At 36.3% G+C, this 23047-nt stretch overlaps 1 protein-coding gene across 2 annotated transcripts in view; it reads left to right on the forward strand.

Moving 5' to 3' along the window:
- The window catches only part of FIG4 (FIG4 phosphoinositide 5-phosphatase), a 128965-nt gene that overhangs the window by 33845 nt on the left and 72073 nt on the right, over positions 1-23047 (forward strand). For both annotated transcript variants that reach the window (XM_027855937.1, XM_027855943.1), the window contains exons 7-14: positions 3181-3309; positions 6571-6671; positions 8303-8465; positions 10727-10824; positions 14926-15059; positions 16232-16348; positions 20229-20274; positions 22416-22564. In XM_027855937.1, coding sequence (XP_027711738.1) covers positions 3181-3309; positions 6571-6671; positions 8303-8465; positions 10727-10824; positions 14926-15059; positions 16232-16348; positions 20229-20274; positions 22416-22564 — 937 coding nt within the window. The remainder of the gene's footprint in view (positions 1-3180; positions 3310-6570; positions 6672-8302; positions 8466-10726; positions 10825-14925; positions 15060-16231; positions 16349-20228; positions 20275-22415; positions 22565-23047) is intronic.

Here is a 23047-nt window from a genome sequence, read left to right on the forward strand (position 1 = left end):
TTTCTTACAGCACACTAGTATTCTATTGAATTTATGTATCTTATTTTGTGTAGCCATCTCCCAGTTCATGGGGATTCCCTCAGAGTCCCATTCATTGCCAATGGCTGTAAATATTTTTTTACATTATTTATTTAGAGTTTGTTTTGCTTAGGACTAATCTCTCCCTTAATCTTCTATTTCTCTAATTCTCCCTTCTCCCTTCTCCCTCCTTCCTCCTGTTTGATTGAAATATAGTTCTGTACCAGTATGTGTGTGTGTGTGTGTGTGTGTGTGTGTGTGTTCTTCTCTCCTTTGACCAGTTCAGATGAGAGTGAGGTTCAATTGTCAGCCCCCCCTTCCTTGTTTTATTTGTGACCTTGAATTTATGAGATAATTTCCCCTGACCTTCCTTTTCTACTCCCCTCCCCAATGTATTCTTTTTCAGCCTTTTTCTTCTTTTAAAATCATCAAGACATCAAGACAGAATCACTCTCAGGCCTTCTGTCTAGTTAGATTTCCTCTCTGAACTCTGATGGTGATAGGGTTCAAAGGGTACACATTTATCATGTCCCCATGTTAGAATGTAAGCAGATTATCCTTCTTTAGTCCCTTATCGTTGTTTGTTTGTGTTTACTTTTTTATGTGTCTCAACTCCTGTGTTTGAACTTCAAAGTTTCTGTGAAGCTCTAGTTTGTCTTTTTTCTAATCAGGAATGCTCAGAAGTCCTCTGTTTCCTTGAAAGCCCATTCCCCCCCACCCCGTAGCATTGTACTGTCTTGCTAATTTTTTTTTCTTTTGGAATATGATAATCCAGTTACCTGTATAGTGGTGGCTACTAAATCTTGTGTGATTCTGACTGTAGCTTGAATTCTTTCTTGTTGGCTGGTTGCAGTATTTTTTTCTTTGATATGGAAGCCCTGGATTTTGGTTATAATGTTCCTGAGAGTTTTCTTTTTTGGGTTTCTTTCTGGAGGTAACTGGTAGATTATTTTAATATTTCCTATGCCCTCTGATTCTAATGGAGCTGGACAGTTTTCTTTAAGATTTCTTGAAATATGTCTAGGCTTTTTTTTTTTTTTTTGGTGTGGTGCTGGTGTAATCATAGCATCCTGGTAGTACAATGGTTCTTAATTTTTTACCCTTTGATCTATTTTCTAGGTCATTTGTTTTTTGCCATGAAATACCTTATATTTTTTTTTGACTTTTGACTGTGTTTTAATATTTCTTGTTGCCTAATAGCATCATTGGCTTTTATTTGGGCCATTCCAATTTTTAGGGAGTTCCTTGCTTTGGCAAAGTTTTGTCCTTATGCCAAGTTGTTAATTCCTTTTCCAATTCTTTGTCCCATAGCTCTCATTTCTTTTCTTTTCTTTTTTTTACTTTAAAGTTCTCATTTCATTGATAAAAAAACATTTTAAAACTCTTGTAAGAAAATCTTTATTTCTTCTGGAGTTTTAGTTGAATGTTTTATCCATGCTGTGTTTTCCTTCGAGGAAACATCCTTATAGATGTTTTGGAGTCATTCTCTTCTTCTGGACTTGTGTCTTGCACATCCATGTCACCATGCTTTTTATGGTGAGATTCTCCTTTATGTGCTTATTCTTCCAGCTTATATAATGATTTCCTTCTTGAAAATTAGTTTGGTATTATGAAGACAACAACCTTGAAACTCATAGGAATAAAGAGACTTAAACAGCAGTAAAGTAAAGTAACATGAGCAGTGCTTTTGTTAAGCTCCCATACTGAAGAAAGGTAAATTTAAGGGATAGCTTTAGGAGATGACATAGTTTGCCATAAAAGAATGGTGTAATTTGAATGAAATACTATTTTATAATAACACATATAGAAAACTTTTGTTATTTCAAGGACCTGATTAATTGGACAAGTGGTACTGATTCTCTCCTAATCACAACTCTGATGAGTGTCTTCACCAGTCACCCAACTAAACGTATTAGGTGCTTCATAAATACTTAACAAAATACAAAATAAAGCTCTTTTTTTTTCAATCCTGTGGCAAAATTCTAATAACCAATCATGGTGTGGAGGTGAGCCTGGGTTCTCAAAGACCCTGTCCGAGGAAGGCAAACTCTTGCTGATTCTGCCACACAGGATGGTCTTTGAGTTCAGGCCTAGTGATTGAGAGGCTCATTACTAGTTTGCCTCAACAGGGCTTCTCAAAGACTATTTGCTGAATTATAAGTTGCTAATCTATACATCTCTGAGCTCATGGAACCTTAACGTTTGAGCTGTGACGTGGGCTGCAACATACTATAAATCATGTCCTCAGAAACTGTAACCTTTTCTTAGGAATATAAAGCAGTTATTAGAATTGTGTTTCAGCCGTGTTCTTATAGAGAGATTTCAGTATAGTCAATATATTTTAAAACATGTTCTTAATGTATCTGTGTCATTGTTGGCTACTGTAAGTTGAAATTGCCTTCAAAGAAGACTTGTGTCTCTTTATTCCCTTTGTCCTGTACCTAGCAGTGGTTTTTTTAATGGGCTTTAAATGACAATCAAATATATAAAAGATATTATATTGTTCCTCCCAGCTTTTAGCCAGCCAGCTGGGGCCAGAATCTATCATGGGCTGGCTGTGACTGAGAGAGGTCCATGGCAGTGACACGTGGATATTTGATCCTTCTTGGATGGAGCCTTAGGCGGTTGGGAGGGTGAGATTGAAGCTGCAAAATTTTGGATGGGGGGACAGGGAGAGTGTGTGGTACAGACTTGTTAGTCAAATTATCCAAAACCAGTAAACAGAGTTGTGGAGCTGGAGACTAAAGGGGGTAAGCAGCATTTAAACAAGAACAAACCCAGGAATGATATGGAGATCCCAGGAGACCAGTAGGGAGTGAGGTCCAGGCCTGAGGCTTCACTACTTGGTATTGAAGTAAATAATAAGGTTTGGAGCTTGGCAAAGAGCTCTTTTAGTTTCCTTCCTAAATGGCTGAAGGTGCTTGCCATTTTTTATGTCCAACCATGCACAGTTAGACCCACTGTCTAACTTCCCCTGAATTTTCCTCAGTTTGAGGGAGCCTGCCTGGGCATCTCTTGTTGTTCTCAATGGTGTAGACAGACATACTGATACTGGCAACACTATGCAATCACTGAGTTTATTCTAAAGTTAAAATGAAAAGCTGAAGGGCTTAGTTTCACTTACTTCTTTTACCTTTCTGATAACTGTTTTCATTTTTCCAGGTGTATTTGGGATTTGCAGCGAACCCTATATGAAGTATGTGTGGAATGGTGAACTTTTGGATATAATAAAAAACACTGTCCATCGTGACTGGCTATTATATATTATTCATGGCTTCTGTGGGCAGTCAAGTATCCTTTATAGGTCATATTCCAAGCTGTTTTGGAGCCAGAATGTGGCTATATGTAAACCAAAGACATAATTATGTATCAGTAGGTAGGCTTTAGTTATCAGCAGACTTAGTGAGGTATGTGTTAAATGCAAGGGCACTATGCTTGGCACCGGGAATACAAAGAGATTTTGTAATTCAATTCAACCTTTATTAAGTGCCTACTATGTGCAAGGCACTCTTTTAGTTACAGAGCCAAAAGGAAACCATTTCTGCCCTCAGGCTTACATTTTACTGGCTATGGCCCAGGCCCTCAAGAAATTTATAGTCTGGTTGAAACAGAATATAAATATAAGAAGATAAATAACACCATGAGCTAGTATATACTAAATACCAAAAGAATGACATAAATAACAAATATCACAGGAATTAAAAGGACAGAGCAATCACAAACCACATCTCTGAGAGAAAAGAGAAGGCTTCATGGATGAGATTGATTTGGATAAGCAGAGACCAATGAGAAGTATATTCCAGTCATGCTGTATGACAAAGACGTAGAAGTGGGAGCCTGCATGTTTGTGCTTGAGGAACAAGGGGAGACCCTTTTCACTAGCGTGGAAGATTCTTGGAGGGCAGACAGTTCTCAAACCTTTTAGTCTTAGAGCCCCTTTACACTGTTAAAAATTACTGAGCACCCCAAAGAACTTTTATTTTTGTTTTTATGTCTGTTGATATTTACTATATTAGAAATTGGTAAAATTTTAAAATATTCATTTAAAAACAATGGCAAACTCACTACATGTTAAACACAAATAACATTTTTAAATGAATAATTGCTTTATTTTCCAAAACAGAAAAAAATTTCGAGAAAGAATGACATTGTCTTACATGTTTTTTGCAGATCGCTTTAATGTCTGGCTTAATAGAACCACACTGGATTCTCTTATTTATGTTGTTTTGGTAGAAGTATATGAAGAAAATCAGGCCTTATGCAGATACATAGAAAAGGGAAGAGTATTTTAATAATCAAATAACACCTTAGTATTATCATGAAAATATAACTCTGACTTCATGGACCCCCTAAAAGTATCTCAGAGACCCCCAGGGATCCACAGACCATGCCCTTGAGGAGCTTATGTGGGGGAATGATGGGAAATCATATTGGAGAAATGAAAATATAGGGGATCAGATTGTGGAAGGATTTGAATGTCAGGCTAAGAAAACTGTAGTCAGTAAAATTTTATTAAGAGTTTTTAAGCAAGGGAGACATATACAAAGCAGTGTTTCAAGAAGAGTAATTTGCAAAAGCGTGTAGGATAGATTAGAGCAGGAAGAGAAAGAAACATAGATACTAGAATCCATTTGTAGCAGCCCACATGTGAAGTGATGAGGGCCTAGGCTAGGGTGAAGTCATTGGGAAAGGAAAGGAAGGGATTGATATGAGAAATTGTAAGGCATTGCTTGTGGGATTGGGCCCAGGTTACGCAGTAGGGGAAAAAAATGTTTCTATAAAAAACTTAAAGTCCCTTTTGTGAGGTAGGTTGAGGCCTGGTTACAGTGTTGAGTTAAGTTTTATGGACCATTTTTCTCTCCTTAAGTGTTTAGATTTACCCTTCTCCCATTGATTTTATTTTAGAGTTATGCTGAAAACAGTTTGAGAAAGTGGTATTGTATTCTAAAATTTTAAAGGAATCAGTTTAGGTAGAAACTTTGAGAAGACCTCAAAGTATATAATTTGTAGAAGCTGTAAAATAATTTTATAAGGCCTTATGAGGCCTTCCTTTTTCAGCATGGTTGTAATTTTCATTTTTACTTACTGCATTTTACCACATATTTAGTACTCTAGAGACAAATTTAAGAAAAGGGTCACTTTGACATGATAGAATTCTAGAATGTAAGAACTGCAATGGTACTTACAACACATCTATTCCAACCTCCTCATTTTATAGAGGAACGTGAGGCCTAGAGAAATTATAGGATTTACAAGGAAAAGCAACTATTTAGTGACAAAACCAGGGTTAGAACCAAGCTCTCCACACTTCTGGGATGCTCCATCTATTCCACTGTGCCATCTGCTTCCTTTCCAGTGTGGGTAGGTGTAGATAACTATTGTTATGTTTTCTTACATGCTTCTCATCTTCAATTTGTTGTTTGTATTGCCAGAGAATTCGGGAATCAATCTTTCAATAGCTAAATGCCTGTAGGTGGGCTTTATATAAAGGGAAACTATAATGGGTTGTTTGAAGTATTTTTTATTTTATTTTATTTTTTTGGTAAGGCAGTTGGGGTTAAGTGACTTGCCCAGAATCACAGAGCTAGTGAGTGTTATGTGTCTGAGGCCACATTTGAGCTCAGGTCCTCCTGACTTCAGGGCCAATGCCCTATCCACAGCACCACCTAGCTGCCCCCTGAAGTATTTTTTAAATACACCAGTGTTTACACATCCTATATAAATGCTATCTTTTAAGGATGCCACTTTGGAAGACTCTTGGTTTATTCCAGTGATGTGCCATTGCTCAAAATGTTTCAAAAACTCCAGTTTTGAACTTGGTTTCCAAACCAGTTTATGAGATATACAAGAACAGTCTTATTACTGTTACACCTCACTTTTGACCAAAAACTATTACTCATTATTTATCTTATGCATTGAAGTTCTCTTTCAGTAACTTTTGGCTGTTTGGGAAGTTGAAATCTATTTTTTTCAGATAAGAATTAAGAGAATTTGCCACTGGGCTTGGTGGTAAGTGACTATAATCCCTCCTACTGGTGAGGTTGAGGCTGGTGGATTTCTTGAGCTTGACTTTTAGACTGCACTAAGCCAATCTGGTGTGTCTGAATGAAGTTCATCATCCAATATAGTGAGACTCTGGTAGCAACCACCAGGCTGCTTAAGGAAGGACAATAGCTCACATCAGAAATGGAGCAGTTCAGAACTCTGGTACTGACCAATAGTGAGATTGGGCCCATGTGTAGCTGCTTTCTTTCCTGCCTGGGTGAGATAGGGAGACCTAATTTCAAAAAGAAAAAGGGGGAAGGGGAGAGAGAGAGAGAGAGAAAGAGAGAGAGAGATTGAAGGGGAGAAAGCGGGAGAGGGGAAAGGAGAGAGAAAGAAAATAAGCTGTAATCTCTGAAAGCAGAACAGGTTTTGCTTCGGGGAAGGCTATCTTGGTATCCTGTAGCAAATCCAACAGTGTATTTTAATGTGTTTGTCAGAAAAAAATTTATTTCACATGATATTGCCTGGCAGTCATATGTGTTAAAGAACTTTAACTTGATTTCTCAGAGCTGTTAATTTATGGTCGACCAGTCTATGTTACTCTGATAGCTAGAAGATCAAGTAAATTTGCTGGGACCCGTTTTTTAAAGAGAGGTGCAAACTGTGAGGTAAAAAAAAGCTATTTATGTTTGTTTCATTGCTATATGTAATAGCTTTATGGAGGTTTTGAATATTCAGTATGAGGGTGTCTTTCTTGATTAGATAATATAAAATCTTCCAGATTATCTAAAAGTTGGCAGGGATAATTATTAACTTTTAAATGTTTTGAAAATTTATCCACATTATTACTTGAGGAGACTCAGGCCTTAACTAATGTTTAAGAGAAGTAGCTACATGGCAATACTTGAATGGCTGCCTAACCTTATTGATATGGTTACTCAGCCTTGTTTTGTAGATTGCATCCTCTCTATGTCTTCTCATTTGGGGCACTTCCTGTCCATGTCAGCATGGTACAGTAGTACAATAGAAGGAGGATTATTGGATTTGAATAAAAGAATCTAGGTTTAAAGCTCTGCTCCTTACTACCTATGTTACTTGGATAACCTTTCTAGGTCCTCGTTCCTGACCTATAAAATGAGTGGGCTGGTCTAGATGACCACCTTAGTCCTTCAAGCTCTAAATCTGTTGACCCTGTGATCTTTTATCTTCCCCTAAATCCTCTGTGGAAGACCTACCTGAATGTCTTCCACGTAGGCCTTTTAACACCCATCTGTTGTTTCTCTTGCTATATGACTAGCCTTCTTCCTTTTATGATCGTACATTTCCTGCATGATAAAAGATATTATCAGCTGAAGTATCATAATGGGAAAAAAGGACATGGATAGTACAGAAATGGAAATAGCTGCTTACAAAAATGGGTCAGACAGGAGGAAATACTCATTTTGGGAATAACATACTTGGTAATAAGTAGCTGGAGGCAGATGGAAACACTTGATTACCCTTTTTATCCTTCTCTAAATTATGTAGTCTCAGGAGTCAGCCACAAGAGGGAGGAATACCACCTCTGTAATTCACCTTACCTGCTTTATCACCTTCAAGCTCTGCACTACCACTTGTGTTAAGTTGGTTGAGTAGGGGCAAGGTGAGTGGCTAGTAGGCAAGTATATATAGACAGAAGATTGTTTTGAATCTGGTTTAAATCAACAATAAACATTTTTGAGAATTTAGTTTTTGAAATGCCAGAGTTTTTTTAAAGCTATCTTCTGAAATGGGCTGAACAAGTTTTGCATCATCTATTTTTATAACATAAGCAGATAGAAATGATATTAATGCCTCTGAGAGTGAGAAGTGCTACATCTGATTCAATTCTTTCTCATTCCTCTGCCAGAAGGAAGCTATTAACAGTATTTTGATCTCTCTTGACCATTTTCCCCTTGATTTAGATTTTAATTTTTGATATTCTGTCTTTTGGTTTGGTTTATTATACTTTTAAAAAAAATTTCAGTCAGTTGAATTACAAGTTTATATTTCTCTAGATGCTTTTCATCTAGTACTTGTTTTATTGACTAGTTTTAATTTGATTTTGTTTTGCTTTCTTTAACCTCTCTTCTTTTTTTTTAAATTACCTTCCTGTGAAAACTTCCTTTCAAAGCTTGTCATTTGACTTATATTCATATTTTATATTGGCTGTCTTTTGTTACTTTCAAGATATTTCTGTTGGCAGACATTATAACTTAGCTACATACTTGTGTTTTTGTATTTTCAATGTGTATGTGTGTATGTGTGTGTTTCTTTCCAGGGTGATGTTGCTAATGAAGTAGAGACTGAACAAATACTCTGTGATGCTTCTGTAATGTCGTTTACAGCAGGAAGCTATTCCTCGTATGTGCAAGTTAGAGGATCCGTCCCCTTATACTGGTCTCAAGATATTTCAACTATGATGCCTAAACCTCCAATTACATGTATGTGGAAAATACTTTCAAGCAATAATTTTAATGATTGTTCCTTACCTAATGTGGTATATTAGTGAAGGCCTAGTTTAAAAAAAGCAGGTAGGCGGTACAGTGGATGGAGTTCCGGGCCTGTAGTCAGGAAGACTTGAGTTCAGAAATGGCCTCAGACACTTACTAGGTGTGTGACCCTGGGCAATTCACTTAACCCTGTTGGCCTCAGTTCCTCATTTGTAAAATAAGCTAGAGAAGGACATAGCAAACCACTCCAGGACTTTGCCAAGAAAACCCCAGATGGGGTCACAGAGAGTCGGACACAACTGAAAAAGTGACTGAACAATAAAGCTTTAAAAATAAACTGTTATAGTTCTAAAATGATGTAGGCATGAACCCTACTATAATGACGAAATTGTGTTGGTTTAAAATACCAAATTAGTAAATCTTTTTTATTATAATAGAATCTCTTTATCTGTATAAATCTAGGGATTTAAAACTATTATAATGGAATACTTAAAATAGATCTATATAATATAGAATATAGGATAATTTATGTATACACATTTATACAGTGCTGTACCCTTTACAAAGTGCTTTCTTCGTAGCAACTCTATTAGGTAGCGCAAATTTTATTATCATCATTTTATGGATGGGGAAGCTAAAAGTCAAATAGGCTAAATGACAGGTCATGGTCAGGTTATAGCCAGGCCATGTCAACAAGTCAAGTCTAAACAAGCATTTGTTAAGCACTTACTGTGTGCCAGACACTGCTAAGCTCTGAGAATACAAATACAAGTAGGAAGATATTCCTTCCCTCAGGGAGTTTACATTCACAAACAAGGGAGCTGAAAAGAGTGAGAATGGGAAGACAGAAAAAGTATCTGGTGGGGCATTGTAGAGAAAGTTGGGAGAGTTAGAAGTGCAGCCTGGGGAGAATTGAAGACGTGGTTGTTCTGAGACTTCTTAAATGGAGGTTTGGGAGGAATCAGACAGATGGAGAGACTACAGGGGTAAGGGTTACTTCCAGTTTGTGCATTCCAGGGTAAAGAGATTTCTGGGGCATTGTAAAGATTTACTATCCATGGTAGACAAGGATAGTAAGTGCAGAAGCTGGAGCTTGGATTTGGATCTTCTGATCCCAAATATTCACTTTCTACTATCTTACCTCTTGTATATAAATATATTCATTTGAAGTAAGGTGGGGACATTCATAGCTTATAGAATATATAGTCCAACAATCATTAAGTGTTAGCCATTTGAACTTGATTTCTTAGAGCTGTTAATTTGTGATTAACTAGTTATGTTGCTGTAATATCTAGGAGATGAAGTAAATTTACTAGGGCTCATTTTGTAAGAAGAGATGCTATAAGCAAGGACTTTAAGTATCATCTAGCCAGAAGTTCTTAACATGGCGTCCATGAATTTGTTTTTTAGAAATATTTTGATAACTCTGTTTCAATGTAATTGATTTCCTTTGTAATATTTTATATTCTGTAATTAAAAACATTACCCTTAGAAGGAATCTGTGGGCTTCACCAGGCTGCCAAAGAGGTCCATGACATAAAAGAGATTAAGAATCAGTGATCTAGTCTACTCCTGTCATTTTGCAGAGGGGGAAACCAAGTCCTAGGACTTGTTTGGGGTCACATAGTTAATTAATAACAGAGCTCAGTCTAGAACCCTGGTCATCTGACTCTTTCTCCAACACTTTTCACTATGTTAAAGCTGCCCCATTTGTCTTAAGAGAAATATACATTGATTAGAACAGAGAACTCTGCCATATGTTTATATATGTATTTTTATGTTTATATACCTGTTTATATTTATTAATATACTTATATATGTGAATTTTCTTATTTCTTTTTAAAAGCATTTTTAAAATCTTTTTTTGGGGGGGGGAAGGGGACCAGGCAATGGAGTTAAGTAACTTGCCCAGGGTCACACAGCTAGTAAGTGTTAAGTGTCTGAGGCCAGATTTGAACTCAGGTTCTCCTGACTCCAGGATCCGTGCTCTATCCACTGCACCACTTAGCTGCTCCCCTTAAAGCATTTTTGAAAAATGAATTATATTTGTACTTTAGGAATTTGGAAGTTGTTTAGGTTTGGAATTCTATTTGACATCAGTGTTTTCTTATAGATATTTAGGAGCCACATTCAAATAATTTCAAAATGAATGCTATTTCTTTAAAAACCATTTTTAGAAATAAATAATGAAAAAATATGACTCCTACTTGATTTTTGCAAATGACTTTGTTTGCATTATTTTATTTTTTCAGTAGATCAGGCGGATCCATTTGCCCATATAGCTGCTCTTCACTTTGACCAGATGCTCCAGAGGTTTGGCTCCCCTATTATCATCCTAAATCTGGTGAAGGTATGGCACAGTAATATGTTGTTTTATTATGTTATCCATAAATTTGCTGACCTTTCCTTCAGTCCTGAGGACCCACTCCACATTTTTCTACCATTCTCCAGAATAGAATGTTTCAGCTTGTCAAGGCCTCCCAGCCTGGGACAGCTCGATCTCCCTTTCTCCTTTACCTTTAATTCCCGACTTGTTGGCCTCCTACCTAGACTCCCTCATGGCCCCTTTCCCTTTGTAACTCAAGAAGATAAGAAGAGGCTTTTTATGGAAAAGCTAGTGGTCAGGTTTTTGTGATTTCTTGACCTAGGTTCCTTCCATTAATCTTATCTGGTACACATACAGGTTAAATTTTGATCTTCATACCCTGTTCCCTGGAAAAACAAAAGACTATATGAAGTTATTTTATGGCTTATAATGTATTCTACCTTTGCCTGTCTGATCATGAGCCACGGGCAATTGTGTTAAGGAGACAGGGAAACGAAGCTGTCACAGCTTCGTCATACCTTGAAGTATGAACGTGTCACTGACAGCTTACAATGTTGGTGTCAACTTCCAATGGAAATAGGGCCTTTAAATCATACATAAAGATCCCTGCAGGCCACATATTGACTTAGAAAATCACAAATTAACATCATCTATATTTTATCCTATTTTTAGTTATTTTGTTAATATTTTCCAATTGCATTTTAATCTGGCCCAGACTGACATGGTCCTTGTGTTTGACACTTCTGGCCTACAAGATCTTCTTATGGGAAAATAAAAGGCAAAGTACGTTTAGTTGCTAGCTCAGAACAGAGTTAAATCTTAGGAATCTAAGACTTCTCTCAGAGTAGAATCACAAGGCAGATTTTAGGAAGTGGAAATAGAGGCCCAGGTCCGGGACAGCTAGCAGAACTAAATATGTTGATGTCATTAACCTCTCTGGTCTTTTTGCCTTTTTATTAAAGTTGCCCTAACCATTCACAAGGTCTCATGGGGATCTGGTGGTGTCAAATCCAAACACATCATCTATAAGGATTTGTTTTAGGCCACAGGTCAAGGAAACAGGACGTAGATAGAATAGTATTATCTTTATCAGCCTTTGGCCTGGCAAGGTGACTAAAGGAAATGATCTAGGTGAAGAGTAGATGTTAACATTGTGAAAGTCTGACATGAGCTTTAGTTAACTTCCAGCTATTCATGAGTTTCTGATAACCTGGGACACTGATGAACAAAGGAAGAATGTTTATTTTTGCCCCTTTGGTTCTGTGATTCTGTTGTGTCTGAAAATGAAGCTGTCAAATAAATGGTTTGAACATCAGGTTGGTGTTTTTCTAACATTTTTGGTTAGAGTATCTGGAGAATTCCCTTACTCTACCAGGCTTTTTCAACATCAAATTGAAGGTTATCTAATAGTCAACATTAGTTTGATAATAGAGAATTGCAGTAAAATGTTTAAGAATTTTAACTACATTTGGTAAAAACACCAAAAAAATAAACCTCATCTTATAGAGTCAGATTTCAAAAGATATCATTAGGACACACATCTACATTTACAAGAACTTGATAGGTGAATCATTGTTTATATTTTACAGAGTTCTTATAAATGTCACTGAAAAATCTATGGCGATATAGAAACTCACATTTAGGATGTTAGATTTAACTCTCTGTCACTGGAATACATTAAAAAATTAGTCTGGTGTGTAATTATTAGAGTGGTTTCTCTAAAATTCTCCTGCGTACATTTATTTGAATATTTTAAAAGGTCAGTAGATTTTAAAAACTGTACTTGTTCTTTGTTTCTTTGCTATTCAAAACCCAGAAGTAGTTAGTAACATGGTGATTATGTACTTGGAGATTAAATTGCTCTTTAGTGGTAAGATAGACAGTGTTTTATTTGTTTTTTTTTCTTTAAGTGGCATTGGTTCCTGTAAATCAGAGGGTAGGAGAATATTCCAAATTTGGTTCACTTCAGAAAGATCTTTTAATCCTATGATTAAAGAGTCAAAATGTCTGTGTGCATATGCATGATAGTGGTAACAGAAAGTCTACCACCACTTAAAATTAGGAATTTATGAATAATATTCTTGGTTTCTTTTTTGAAATGTGGATTTTAGGTGATGTTTAATAAGAAAGGAATGAATGCTCCCTCAAAATTATGTTAAAAACAGATTGTCAGGATCGTAGTTTAGAGCTTGAAGGCACCTTAGAGCAGCAGTTCTCAAAGTGCTCTGTAAGTCCCTAAGACCCATTCAGTGAGTTTGTGATATTAAAACTGTTTTCATAATAAAACTAACGTATTATTTGCCTATTTTAATATTCCTTCCTTTTCCAAGTACCTATTTGTGTGGGGCTAAATTTTCTTCATATATTTCAACTAAAATAACATATTGCAACAGATTGAATACAGAAGTAGGTAGGAGAATCCAGCTGTCATCTATTAACCCAGACATCAAAGAGATTTGCAAGAATTTGTAGAAATATGCGACTCTTCTCACTAATTTTTTTTGTTTTGGAAAACAGTTATTTTTATAAAAATATGTTGTATGAAAATGTTATGGGTTTATTATTATTTTTCAATGAATTAGCAAATAGTTTAGAATTTGTTAATTTTAATTTCTAGTATGAGAAATATCAATAGATATAAGTCACACGTAAAAACTCTTTGGGGTCCTCAATAATTTTGAAGAGTGTAAAGGTTCTTGAGAATGAAACATTTGAGAAGTGATGCTTTAGAGGTCATCTAGTCCAACTTCATTTTATAGATGAGGAAGCTGATTCTCAAGAGACATGAAGATACTTTTCTAAGGTCACAGAACTAGTAAGTGACAGGATTGAATGAAGCCGTATTCTTTGATTCCTTAAAACTTTTTTTAATGATTTAAAGGGCCTCATAGGAAAAAAATCAAGCTATCTACATAATATATGTGTATATATGCATATATGTATATAAAATGTTGTTGTGCCTTAAATATATGGGGTAGGAGTTGTACATACACCCATATTATAGTCTGAAAGTACTGACTTGCCTTGGTAAGTAGCAGGACGTGAAACCAGGTCTTCCTGGCTTCAGGGTATGCTCTCTATTTGCTATTTCTCACTGCTTCTTGTGCGTATTATGCCTTAGATACATAAATAAACCAAGTTAATTTTTAGTTTGGAGTCATCTTGCCTGGTAATTTAGTATAACTGTTAGTGCTATTGTTTTCACACAACTTGTCAAACGCCTTTAGATGACAATTTGTTCAACTTGGATAAAGAAGTCCATAAAATTTTCCCTTTATATTGTAACTATGTAATTTAATTCATTAGCCTTGAAAACAAAGCAGTTATGAACCCTGAACTTGCCTTCAGCCTGGTGAGGCTAAATGTTTACTTTTCCCTGTTTTTGGAAGTAGTCTTTTGATTTGAGGAATTTTGATTTGAGTCATCTTTTAAATTGTTTAGGACAGATTTGTTAGAAATGGGCCAGGAAGTCATAGGAACAAAGGAAGGAAGGAGAGAAGGAAAAAAGAAAAAGGAGAAAGGAAAGGAAGAAAAAAGAAAAATAAACTAAGGAATAAATGAAATAAGTGAATAAATGAAAAAAGCATTTATGAAGTACCCACTTTATATCAGACACTGTGCTAGTTACTGGGGATGCAGATACAAAGTTGAGATAGTTCCTGCCCTCAAGGAGCTTATATTCTAATAGAGGGAGACACATGTCTTGAGGAGTGGTGGTGGCCGAGGAAGGAAGGTTTGAACTGAAGTGGCATAGGGATTGTGAAGTAGGGTCATAGAGTAGATGATTGCTGCATTATTTTCAATAGCAGTGAAGCTCCTGCTTCTCTCTGCTCTATTACTGTCCCAGAGCAAAAGGTGGTATCTTTAATAGTGTGTCTGTTCATGACTTCAAGTTAAATCTAGGTCATTTCAGTTTATTATATTAATTTCTTTGGGGTTTTCCAAATAATGTAATCCATTTAATTCACCTGTGACTTTATTCACTCAGTCCTCAGATTTTAGTAGATAGACTTAGCCTTATGACTTTTAAATTATGTAAGCTGAAAGATATTTTAAAATCTCTGCTTCTGACATAAGATAATTACAATGTTAAGAATGTTATTTTTTTTTTAAATTTTAATAAAGGAACGTGAAAAAAGAAAGCATGAGAGAATTCTGAGTGAAGAACTTGTTGCTGCTGTTGCTTACCTCAATCAGTTTTTGCCTCCTGAACACTCTATTGTTTATATTCCTTGGGACATGGCCAAATATACCAAAAGGTGAATGGACAGCCATTTATATGTTATTGTACTATGTTCTTGCTCTTGTAATAGAAACTAATAGTTTCTACAGTAAGCCCATCTCTCTGTTTTAGTTTCTTTCACATATCTAACAAGGGGGTAGGAACACTGCTGGTATAGGAAGTAAGTGTAAACCTAAGCAAGTTGTTGGACAAGTTGTCCCAACATATACAAAACCTAGACTTTTTCTGAGATCACCACTACTATATCTCTTCTTAAATTAGGAGGATATTGCTGCTTCTTGAAGGTATCAGTCTTTCCTTTTTGCAATCCATTCTATGCTTAGCTGAACAAATCCTCTTTCTCAGACATCATTTTTGAACTGTCATTCATTTGTTCAAGAATCAACAGTGGCTCCCTAGTACTTATGTTGAATCTGAATTCCTCATCTTAATATTAAAACCTTTTATCACTTGGCCCGACTAATAAATCTAAAATGCCAAGGTATGTTAATCTTGATGTAAAGCCCTTTTGCCCCATATTCAACTTGATATGACCTATCCTTGTGCTTTTGCTTGTGATATCTAGAGTGTCTTCCCTTTGTCCATATATGTCAGTTATTTCTTTCAAAACTTGACTCAAAGCTCACTTATTCCAGTGGTGCCTTTTCTGGGTAACTCAGTCCTTTCATTCATGGATTTAGTTCATCCTTTAAAATAGTTTCCTCTCAGTGCTACCAGATTATTTCTGTTTATATCTGTGTGTTTTGTTGTTTTCAAATAGATTATGAACTTCCTTAGGGTAGGGACCATATCTCTTAATTCTTTTGTATATCTCCTCCACCTCCCTGCCCTCATAATGCCTTGTACAGGGAACATTCTACATAAAGCTCCTTGATGAATATGACATTGCTTTTGAAGCCCAGCACTCTATCCACTGTACCACCTACCAGCCCCAATAATGAAATTAGGGATCCTTGATTCATTATAGTTCCTTTTGCATATGTTTTTGCATTGAATAGTCCTTTTGTATATGTTTTTGCATTAAATGTTGCTGGCCAGCATCTACAGTCTAGAAATGGTCCACTATAATTTTATTAGTAAGTACTAGCCTAAATCTCTATAAAAACCATGAATCTATGTCACCTGAATGTATTTGTTCTACTCTTCGAAGGTAAAAACTTATCTTAAATTTGAATTTTCTCCTTGCAGCAAGCTATGTAATGTTCTTGATCGACTGAATGTGCTCGCAGAAAGTTTGGTGAAGAAGACAGGTTTCTTTGTAAACCGTCCAGATTCCTACTGTAGCATTTTGCGACCAGATGAAAAGTGAGTATATTTCTTAAAATGTAAAAGGTAGCAAGTATTTTTTTTATGGCCACTAGGGTAGAAATATTACATTTAATACAAGTAATACCTGTTACCTGGAAAAGGAATAACTTTTGTGCTTTTTGGTTGTTTTAACTGATATGATTGAGTGTCCTAAAGCTCTAGCAGCAAGTTCTGTAATATTCTATGTGTTATGTGCTGACTGTTTCCTTATGCTAGTATACCTCTACAATGGATCTTTTTACTTTGGGCAAAAAAGAAACCAATTACTGATTACTGACAACTCCTTTTGAAAACATGGATGGTAAGGTAGTGGATAGAGCACCAGCCATGTAGTCAGGAGGACCTGAGTTCAAATCCGACCTCAGACACTTGCTAGCTGTGTGACCCTGGGCAATCACTTAACCCTGATTGCCTCCAAAAAAAGAAAGAAAAGAAAACATAGGTTGCTATAGTCCCCTCACCCTCCAGACTTGTAGATTTTATATTATCATGGGAGAGATGCTTGTTGTTCTTCTGTTCTCAAAGAGATCAGTGATGTCAGGAGGGTGATGTCTTGACTTGCAAGTGAATTAGATTTGACTGAGGCAGAGCTGGAGAGATGTGGGTAGAGCCAGAACAGGGTGGCAGAAACAAAGTAGTAGAATAGCAACAAAGGTATCTTTAATTACTTTCTTCTTACAGCCTCCTGCATCATCTCAGAGGCTATCCCTGTCCTTTTTCTTCCACTTCTCAAGAAAAGTGGGCTTCAAGGTGGCAAAGGCATCAGCTGCATCTTTCTTGTTTTTGAATTCTTGCTTGGTATTAGATAAAAAAGGTGACTTTGAATGACTGGCGACTGATGAATAGGGTTGGTGCTATCATTATTGCAAGTTTTTTCAGTTTCACATGGTTGATGATTCAGATTGTGTGGTTGGGGGTAGGGAGAAGCAGAAACAATAGCAAAAGTCAAATATGAGAATATTTTCCACCCTTTCCATTTACTGTGTGTGTGTATTTGTTTTCCCCAACCCCCTCCCACTCCAATATTACAATTACCACTTCTCTGCCATGAGTAGAAACATCATATATGAGTCAGTCATATTGAGGATGCTGACCAAATTATGGTCATGCTCTGTTACTGATTTATACATCAATGTGCTGGCATCATCAGTATTTTCAGAGGACAGCAAATTGTGTCATGATCTATGGAGATGTAGTATGTTATCATGGATAGAGAGCCAGCCTTGAAGCCAAGAAGATGTGTTCAAGTTCCACCCCTACTTTTCCTCTCCAACTCCCCAAAACATATTGGCTGTGTAAGCCTGGGCAAGTCACTTAATTTCTCACTATTCTAAGCAACTCTCACACTATGAATTGCAGAGAAGGTGCCAACCTTCATTGGTGGGGCCGAGGAGGCTGGTCTAGGAGATCTTTAATGTCCCTTCTGTTCCTAAATTGTTGTTCTATAATCTTAGTCAACAATAATAAAATGTCAGCATTTTACTTAGATATGTTTGTTGTTTGTTTGTTTTTTGGCTAGGCAGTGGGGTTAAGTGACTTGCCCAGGGTCACACAGCTAGTAAGTGTCTGAGTGTCTGAGGCCGAATTTGAACTCAGGTCCTCCTGACTTCAGGGCCGATGCTTTGTCCACTGTGCCACCTAGCTGCCCCTGATATATTTGAAGTAGAAAGGAAAAAGTATGATGTTCCCTGTACCAGTGAAATCCCAGGTCTGGTCCCTATGTGGATCTTTGGAAAGGAGACTTGGTAATGGCAAAGATGAAACACTTAATTTAGGCAGTACAGTTCTTTATATAGTTATATAGCTATAATAGGTATAAAAAGACTCATACTCATTCCTTTTCCCTTAATGTAACTAACATTAGGTACTACACACGTTTATTTTCTCTTACATTTAACCAAGTTTGGGGAGGCACTGAGGTACAGTAGAGAAGAGCATTGGGTTTTGAGTCAGAAGACCTGGTTCTACCACTTGAACAAATCACCTAACCTTTCTGGGCCTCAGTTTTTTCAGCTTAGGAGGATGGTCCAGGAGACCTATAGGACAGCCCTGAATTGTTGGCCTGTGATATAAGTGAAAAATAATAAAAAGTCAACATTTTACTTAAATATATTTGAAATAGAACAAAAAAAGAATGGGGAAGTAAGTAATTCTACTAGAATTAGCATTGTATCTTCTTTGAACACTGCATTTTAAAAAGATGTGGAAGAATTGGAGAGGATCTAGAGATAAGTGAACTGAAACAATTAAAGTGATGGAAAATTGATCCAAGTTAGAAAGGTTAAAGGAGTTATTGTGGTTTAACTTTAAGAAGAGAAGGTTAACAAGTGACTTAATTATGTCTTTTAGTCTATGAAAGATTTTTAATATTTACTCTTTATGCTTGTGAGATGAAAGAGGAAAATGGGCAAGAGGGATTTTGGTTGGATTTGACAAGAGTTTCTTTAGTAGGAGAGAAGGTGCTAGAATTGATTACCTAAAGTAGGTTATAGAAGTTCCTTTCTTGAACATGGTTAGCACAGCAATGGCAACCATCTATTTTGGATGGTTTGTATGTTCATCTGCCTGTAAGGAGGACTGTGTACCAGTTTAATTCTTACTGTTCTTTATGGCTGTGTTGGAGGCGGCTAGGTGGCTTAGTGGATAGAGTGCTGGGCCTGGAGTCAGTAAGACCTGAGTTCAAATCTGGCCTCGGACACCTAATGACCCTGGGCAACCTCTGTTTGTCTTAAGGTACTGGAGAAGGAAATGGCAAACCGCTCCAGTATCTTTGTCAAGAAAACCCCATTGGCAGTATTAATGTATTATGGTCTGTGGGGTCATGAAGAGTTAAACATGACTGAATAACTGAACAACAACATGGCTTCCTTACTTTGATGTTATGGTAATTTTAAACTAGAACAAAAGTCATTATGTAATTTACCTTCTGAAATTAAAAAAATCTCTTTTATTTTTATTTTTTAAAAATTTTTTATTAATTTATTTTGATTTATCAACAATCATTTCCATATGCTTTTGAGTTTGAAATTTTTCTCCCCCTTCCTCCCTATCACCCTCCCCAAGACGGCGTACAGTCTGATATAGGCTATACATGTACATTACTATTAAACATTTTTCACATTAATGATGTAAGTAAAAATTAGAATTAATAGGAGGAACCACCAGAAAGAGGAAACAAAACTCAAGAGAAGAGAAAAAAAATAGCAATTCAAATTTCCTAGTTCTTTCTTTGGATGTGGATAGCATTTTCCATCACAAGGCCTTTGGAGATGTCTTAGATCTTTGTATTGCTGAGAAGGGTTAAGTTTATCAATATTAGTCATCGTACAACGTGGCTGTTATTGTGTACAATGTTCTCCTCGTTCTGCTCACTTCACTCAGCATCAGACCGTACAAGTCTTTCCAGGTTTTTCTGAAGTCAGCCTGTTCATCATTTCTTATAGCACAATAGTATTCCATTACATTCATATGCCACAACTTGTTTAGCTATTCCCCGATTGATGGGCATCCTCTCAATTTCCAATTCTTTGCCACCACAAAAAGAGCTGCTATGAATATTTTTGTATATGTGGGTCCTTTTCCCATTTGTATGATCTCTTTGGGATACAGCTGTAGAAGTGCTATTGCTGGGTCAAAGGGTATGCACATTTTTATAGCCCTTTGGGCATAGGTCCAAATTGCTGTCCAAAATGGTTGGATCATTTCACAACTCCACTAACAATGCATTAGTGTTCCAGTTTTCCCACATCTTCTCCAACATTTATCATTTTCCTGTTTTGTCATGTTGGCCAATCTGATGGGTGTGATGTGGTACCTCAGAGTTGTTTTGATTTGCATTTCTCTAATCAATAGTGAAAAAATCTCTCTTTTAAAACAGGTGGAATGAACTAGGAGGATGTGTGGTTCCCACTGGTCGCTTGCAGGTACAGAAAATAGTAATCATTAATAGGTTAATCTACTGAATTTAATGTAGCAATATGAAAACAAATGTGGAGAGGTATAATTCTTGCTTAGAGCATAATTTAAGATACAGCTGATTTTTTTTAAAGTCCTACCTTCCTGAAATTTTCTTCAATGCCAAATGTTGAACATATAATGAATTCTATGGGATCTTTGTCCTAGAAATAGCAGTCATCACAACTAAAAAGAATTGGGATTTAATTCAACAGGTATTTATTAAGAATCAGCTCTGTGCTGGGGATTGGATGAGATACCAAACTAAGATAATACACTTTTATGGAACTTACAGTTTATTAGGGGGATATGATGCCTCCATAAATTGCTACAGTAGGCTATAGTATATGATAAGTGCCTCAGAGGTCCTGTTACATCTGAGGCTTTCAAATCACTCTCTGAGATTAATGGAGTGCAGGCAGAGACAGGTGTCCTAGCAGAGACAGAACCTTAGGCTGTCTCAGGAAAGCCTTATCACAGCCTTGATTAATACCAAAACACTGATACCTAGGCACTAGGAAGTTACTCAACATAGCCACAGTGTTCAAAATACCATGTGGGAGGGGAAACATGTATGCTTGCACGGTATCCATATACCGCTCTGCTGGCTCCCTTGCTAAGAGTTAGCATCCTGGGGGCAGACACAATGATACATCTTTGTCAGGATTTCTACAACTCAACCGTGAACTTCTTGAAGCATGGAGGCTCACCTGCATCTGAATTTTCTTTCAAAGGCAACTGAAGGAGTTACAAAGCTCTATACCCTATAAAAATAGTCTATAACCATATTGTTCCTTAAATTCTCTACTTCATGTGGCCCTTCTTGTTCATAATGGTGGCTCAGTGTGACCCAGCTGTAAGCAGTTTAGTGCTGGGTACAGGGAGAGCTCATGTATTACTATATAAACTAAATATTCACATGACTTTTATAGGATGACAGAAACATGGAGCAATTGTCTCATAATCCCCTGTTATCGTAACTCAAATGCCAGGAAGCACTATAGTTATCAGCACTCCAAATAGGAAGCTAAGAACTGGGTGTCATGCTTCACGTTATGACAGGACAACATTGAATTTAATAAATTACTTTATAAATGTTTGTTCAACAGAAGGTTGAATTTTGATGAAAATAATATATGAAAAGTATAATGTGAGTAAGGAAACACATAACTGATCCTAAGACGTGGGTAATGATTTAATTCCACTAAAATGAACAAGAAAAATCATTTGTAGTCCAAAAAATTTAAAGATACAGTTGTAGCAATCCTAAGTGAGCTAAAAATCTGGCCCCCTTATAATTCAAGAAATGTATTTTGATATTTTAATCTTTCATTTTACTTAAAATTACATGTTTGGCAATAAATATTTGACATGTATCTAAGAACAATGTGATATGGTGATCAAATAAGCTAATGTAATTTTAGGTTGCATTAAGAGAGGTATAACATAAGGAAATAAGGAGGTAATAGTCTCATTATACTCTGCAACAGAACACATTTGGAGTATTGTGCTCAGTTCTTGGCACCACATTTTAGGAAGGACCTGGATTAGTTGAAAAATGTCTAGAGAAGAGCAAGCAGAATAGTGAAGGGCCTTGAGTTCATTCTAAATGTGGTTCAGTTGAAGGAACAAAGGATGTTTAGCATAAAAACTGTGGGGGGGGATGGTGCATGATAGTTCTTCAAATACATGAAAAGCTGTCATTTTGAAGAAAAAAATTTTTTTCACTTTGGCATCACAAAGGAATAACGAGGAGAAGTGGGTAGAAGGTGCAAAGAGGCAAGTAAATGTAGACTTGGTGTTAGGAAAACTTCCCAGCAAATAGTGCTGTTCCAAAGAGAAATGGGAAGCCTTGGGAAGTGTTGGGTTTTTCTTTTTTGGAGTTCTTCAAAACAAAGGATAGACAACCACTTGTCAGGTTCTGAGCTTCTTCAAGGGGTACAAACTGGGATATATAATCATTAAAGTCTCTTCTAGCTCTGAAACTCTGTATATGAATATCTCCTATTACTCTCACAGAAAAAGAAAACTATACTATTATGAAAAGTACATTCAAACAATTGTGATTACCATATAATGACAGAAAAATCTTACGTTATTCTTTTCTTAGACTGGAGTCCTTCGAACCAATTGTGTGGATTGCTTAGATCGCACTAATACAGCCCAATTTATGGTAGGAAAGTGTGCTTTAGCTTATCAGCTATATTCCTTGGGGTTGATCGACAAACCTAATCTACAGTTTGATACAGATGCAGTTAGGTAAGATTTATTTTATATACTGTTACTTCAACATAATGGCGGAAAGCAATTGTTCATGATATTTTTAAGTGTTCGTTACATTTTACTGTTCTTTGAAATAGTTAAAAGTGTACTATTTAATCTTGTGGTCATACTATTCAGTTCCTTAAGTTATCGTGTTTTCTATGTAATATTAATCAAATTAATTCTTTGAACACTAGTATTTAATATGGATATATCATGCCACATTTTTTTATTCTATATTTGGTTGATATTTAAGTAAATTGGATTTACTTGAGGGACTGAACTGTTTTCACATTTCATTAAAATGCTAGCACTTTGAGAGCAGGGACTGTCCTGTTTTTCTATTTGTGTCCCCAGCATGTATCACAATGCTTTGCACATAATGCAGTAAATGCTTAATAAATGCTTTATTCATTCATATGCAAATTGAATCCTATAGACAACTTAATAAGCCATGAAACATTTAAGAAAAAAAAGGTA

Source organism: Vombatus ursinus, unplaced genomic scaffold (genome assembly GCF_900497805.2).
Source record: "Vombatus ursinus unplaced genomic scaffold, bare-nosed wombat genome assembly UNPS02000582.1, whole genome shotgun sequence".
Lineage (NCBI taxonomy): Eukaryota > Metazoa > Chordata > Mammalia > Diprotodontia > Vombatidae > Vombatus > Vombatus ursinus.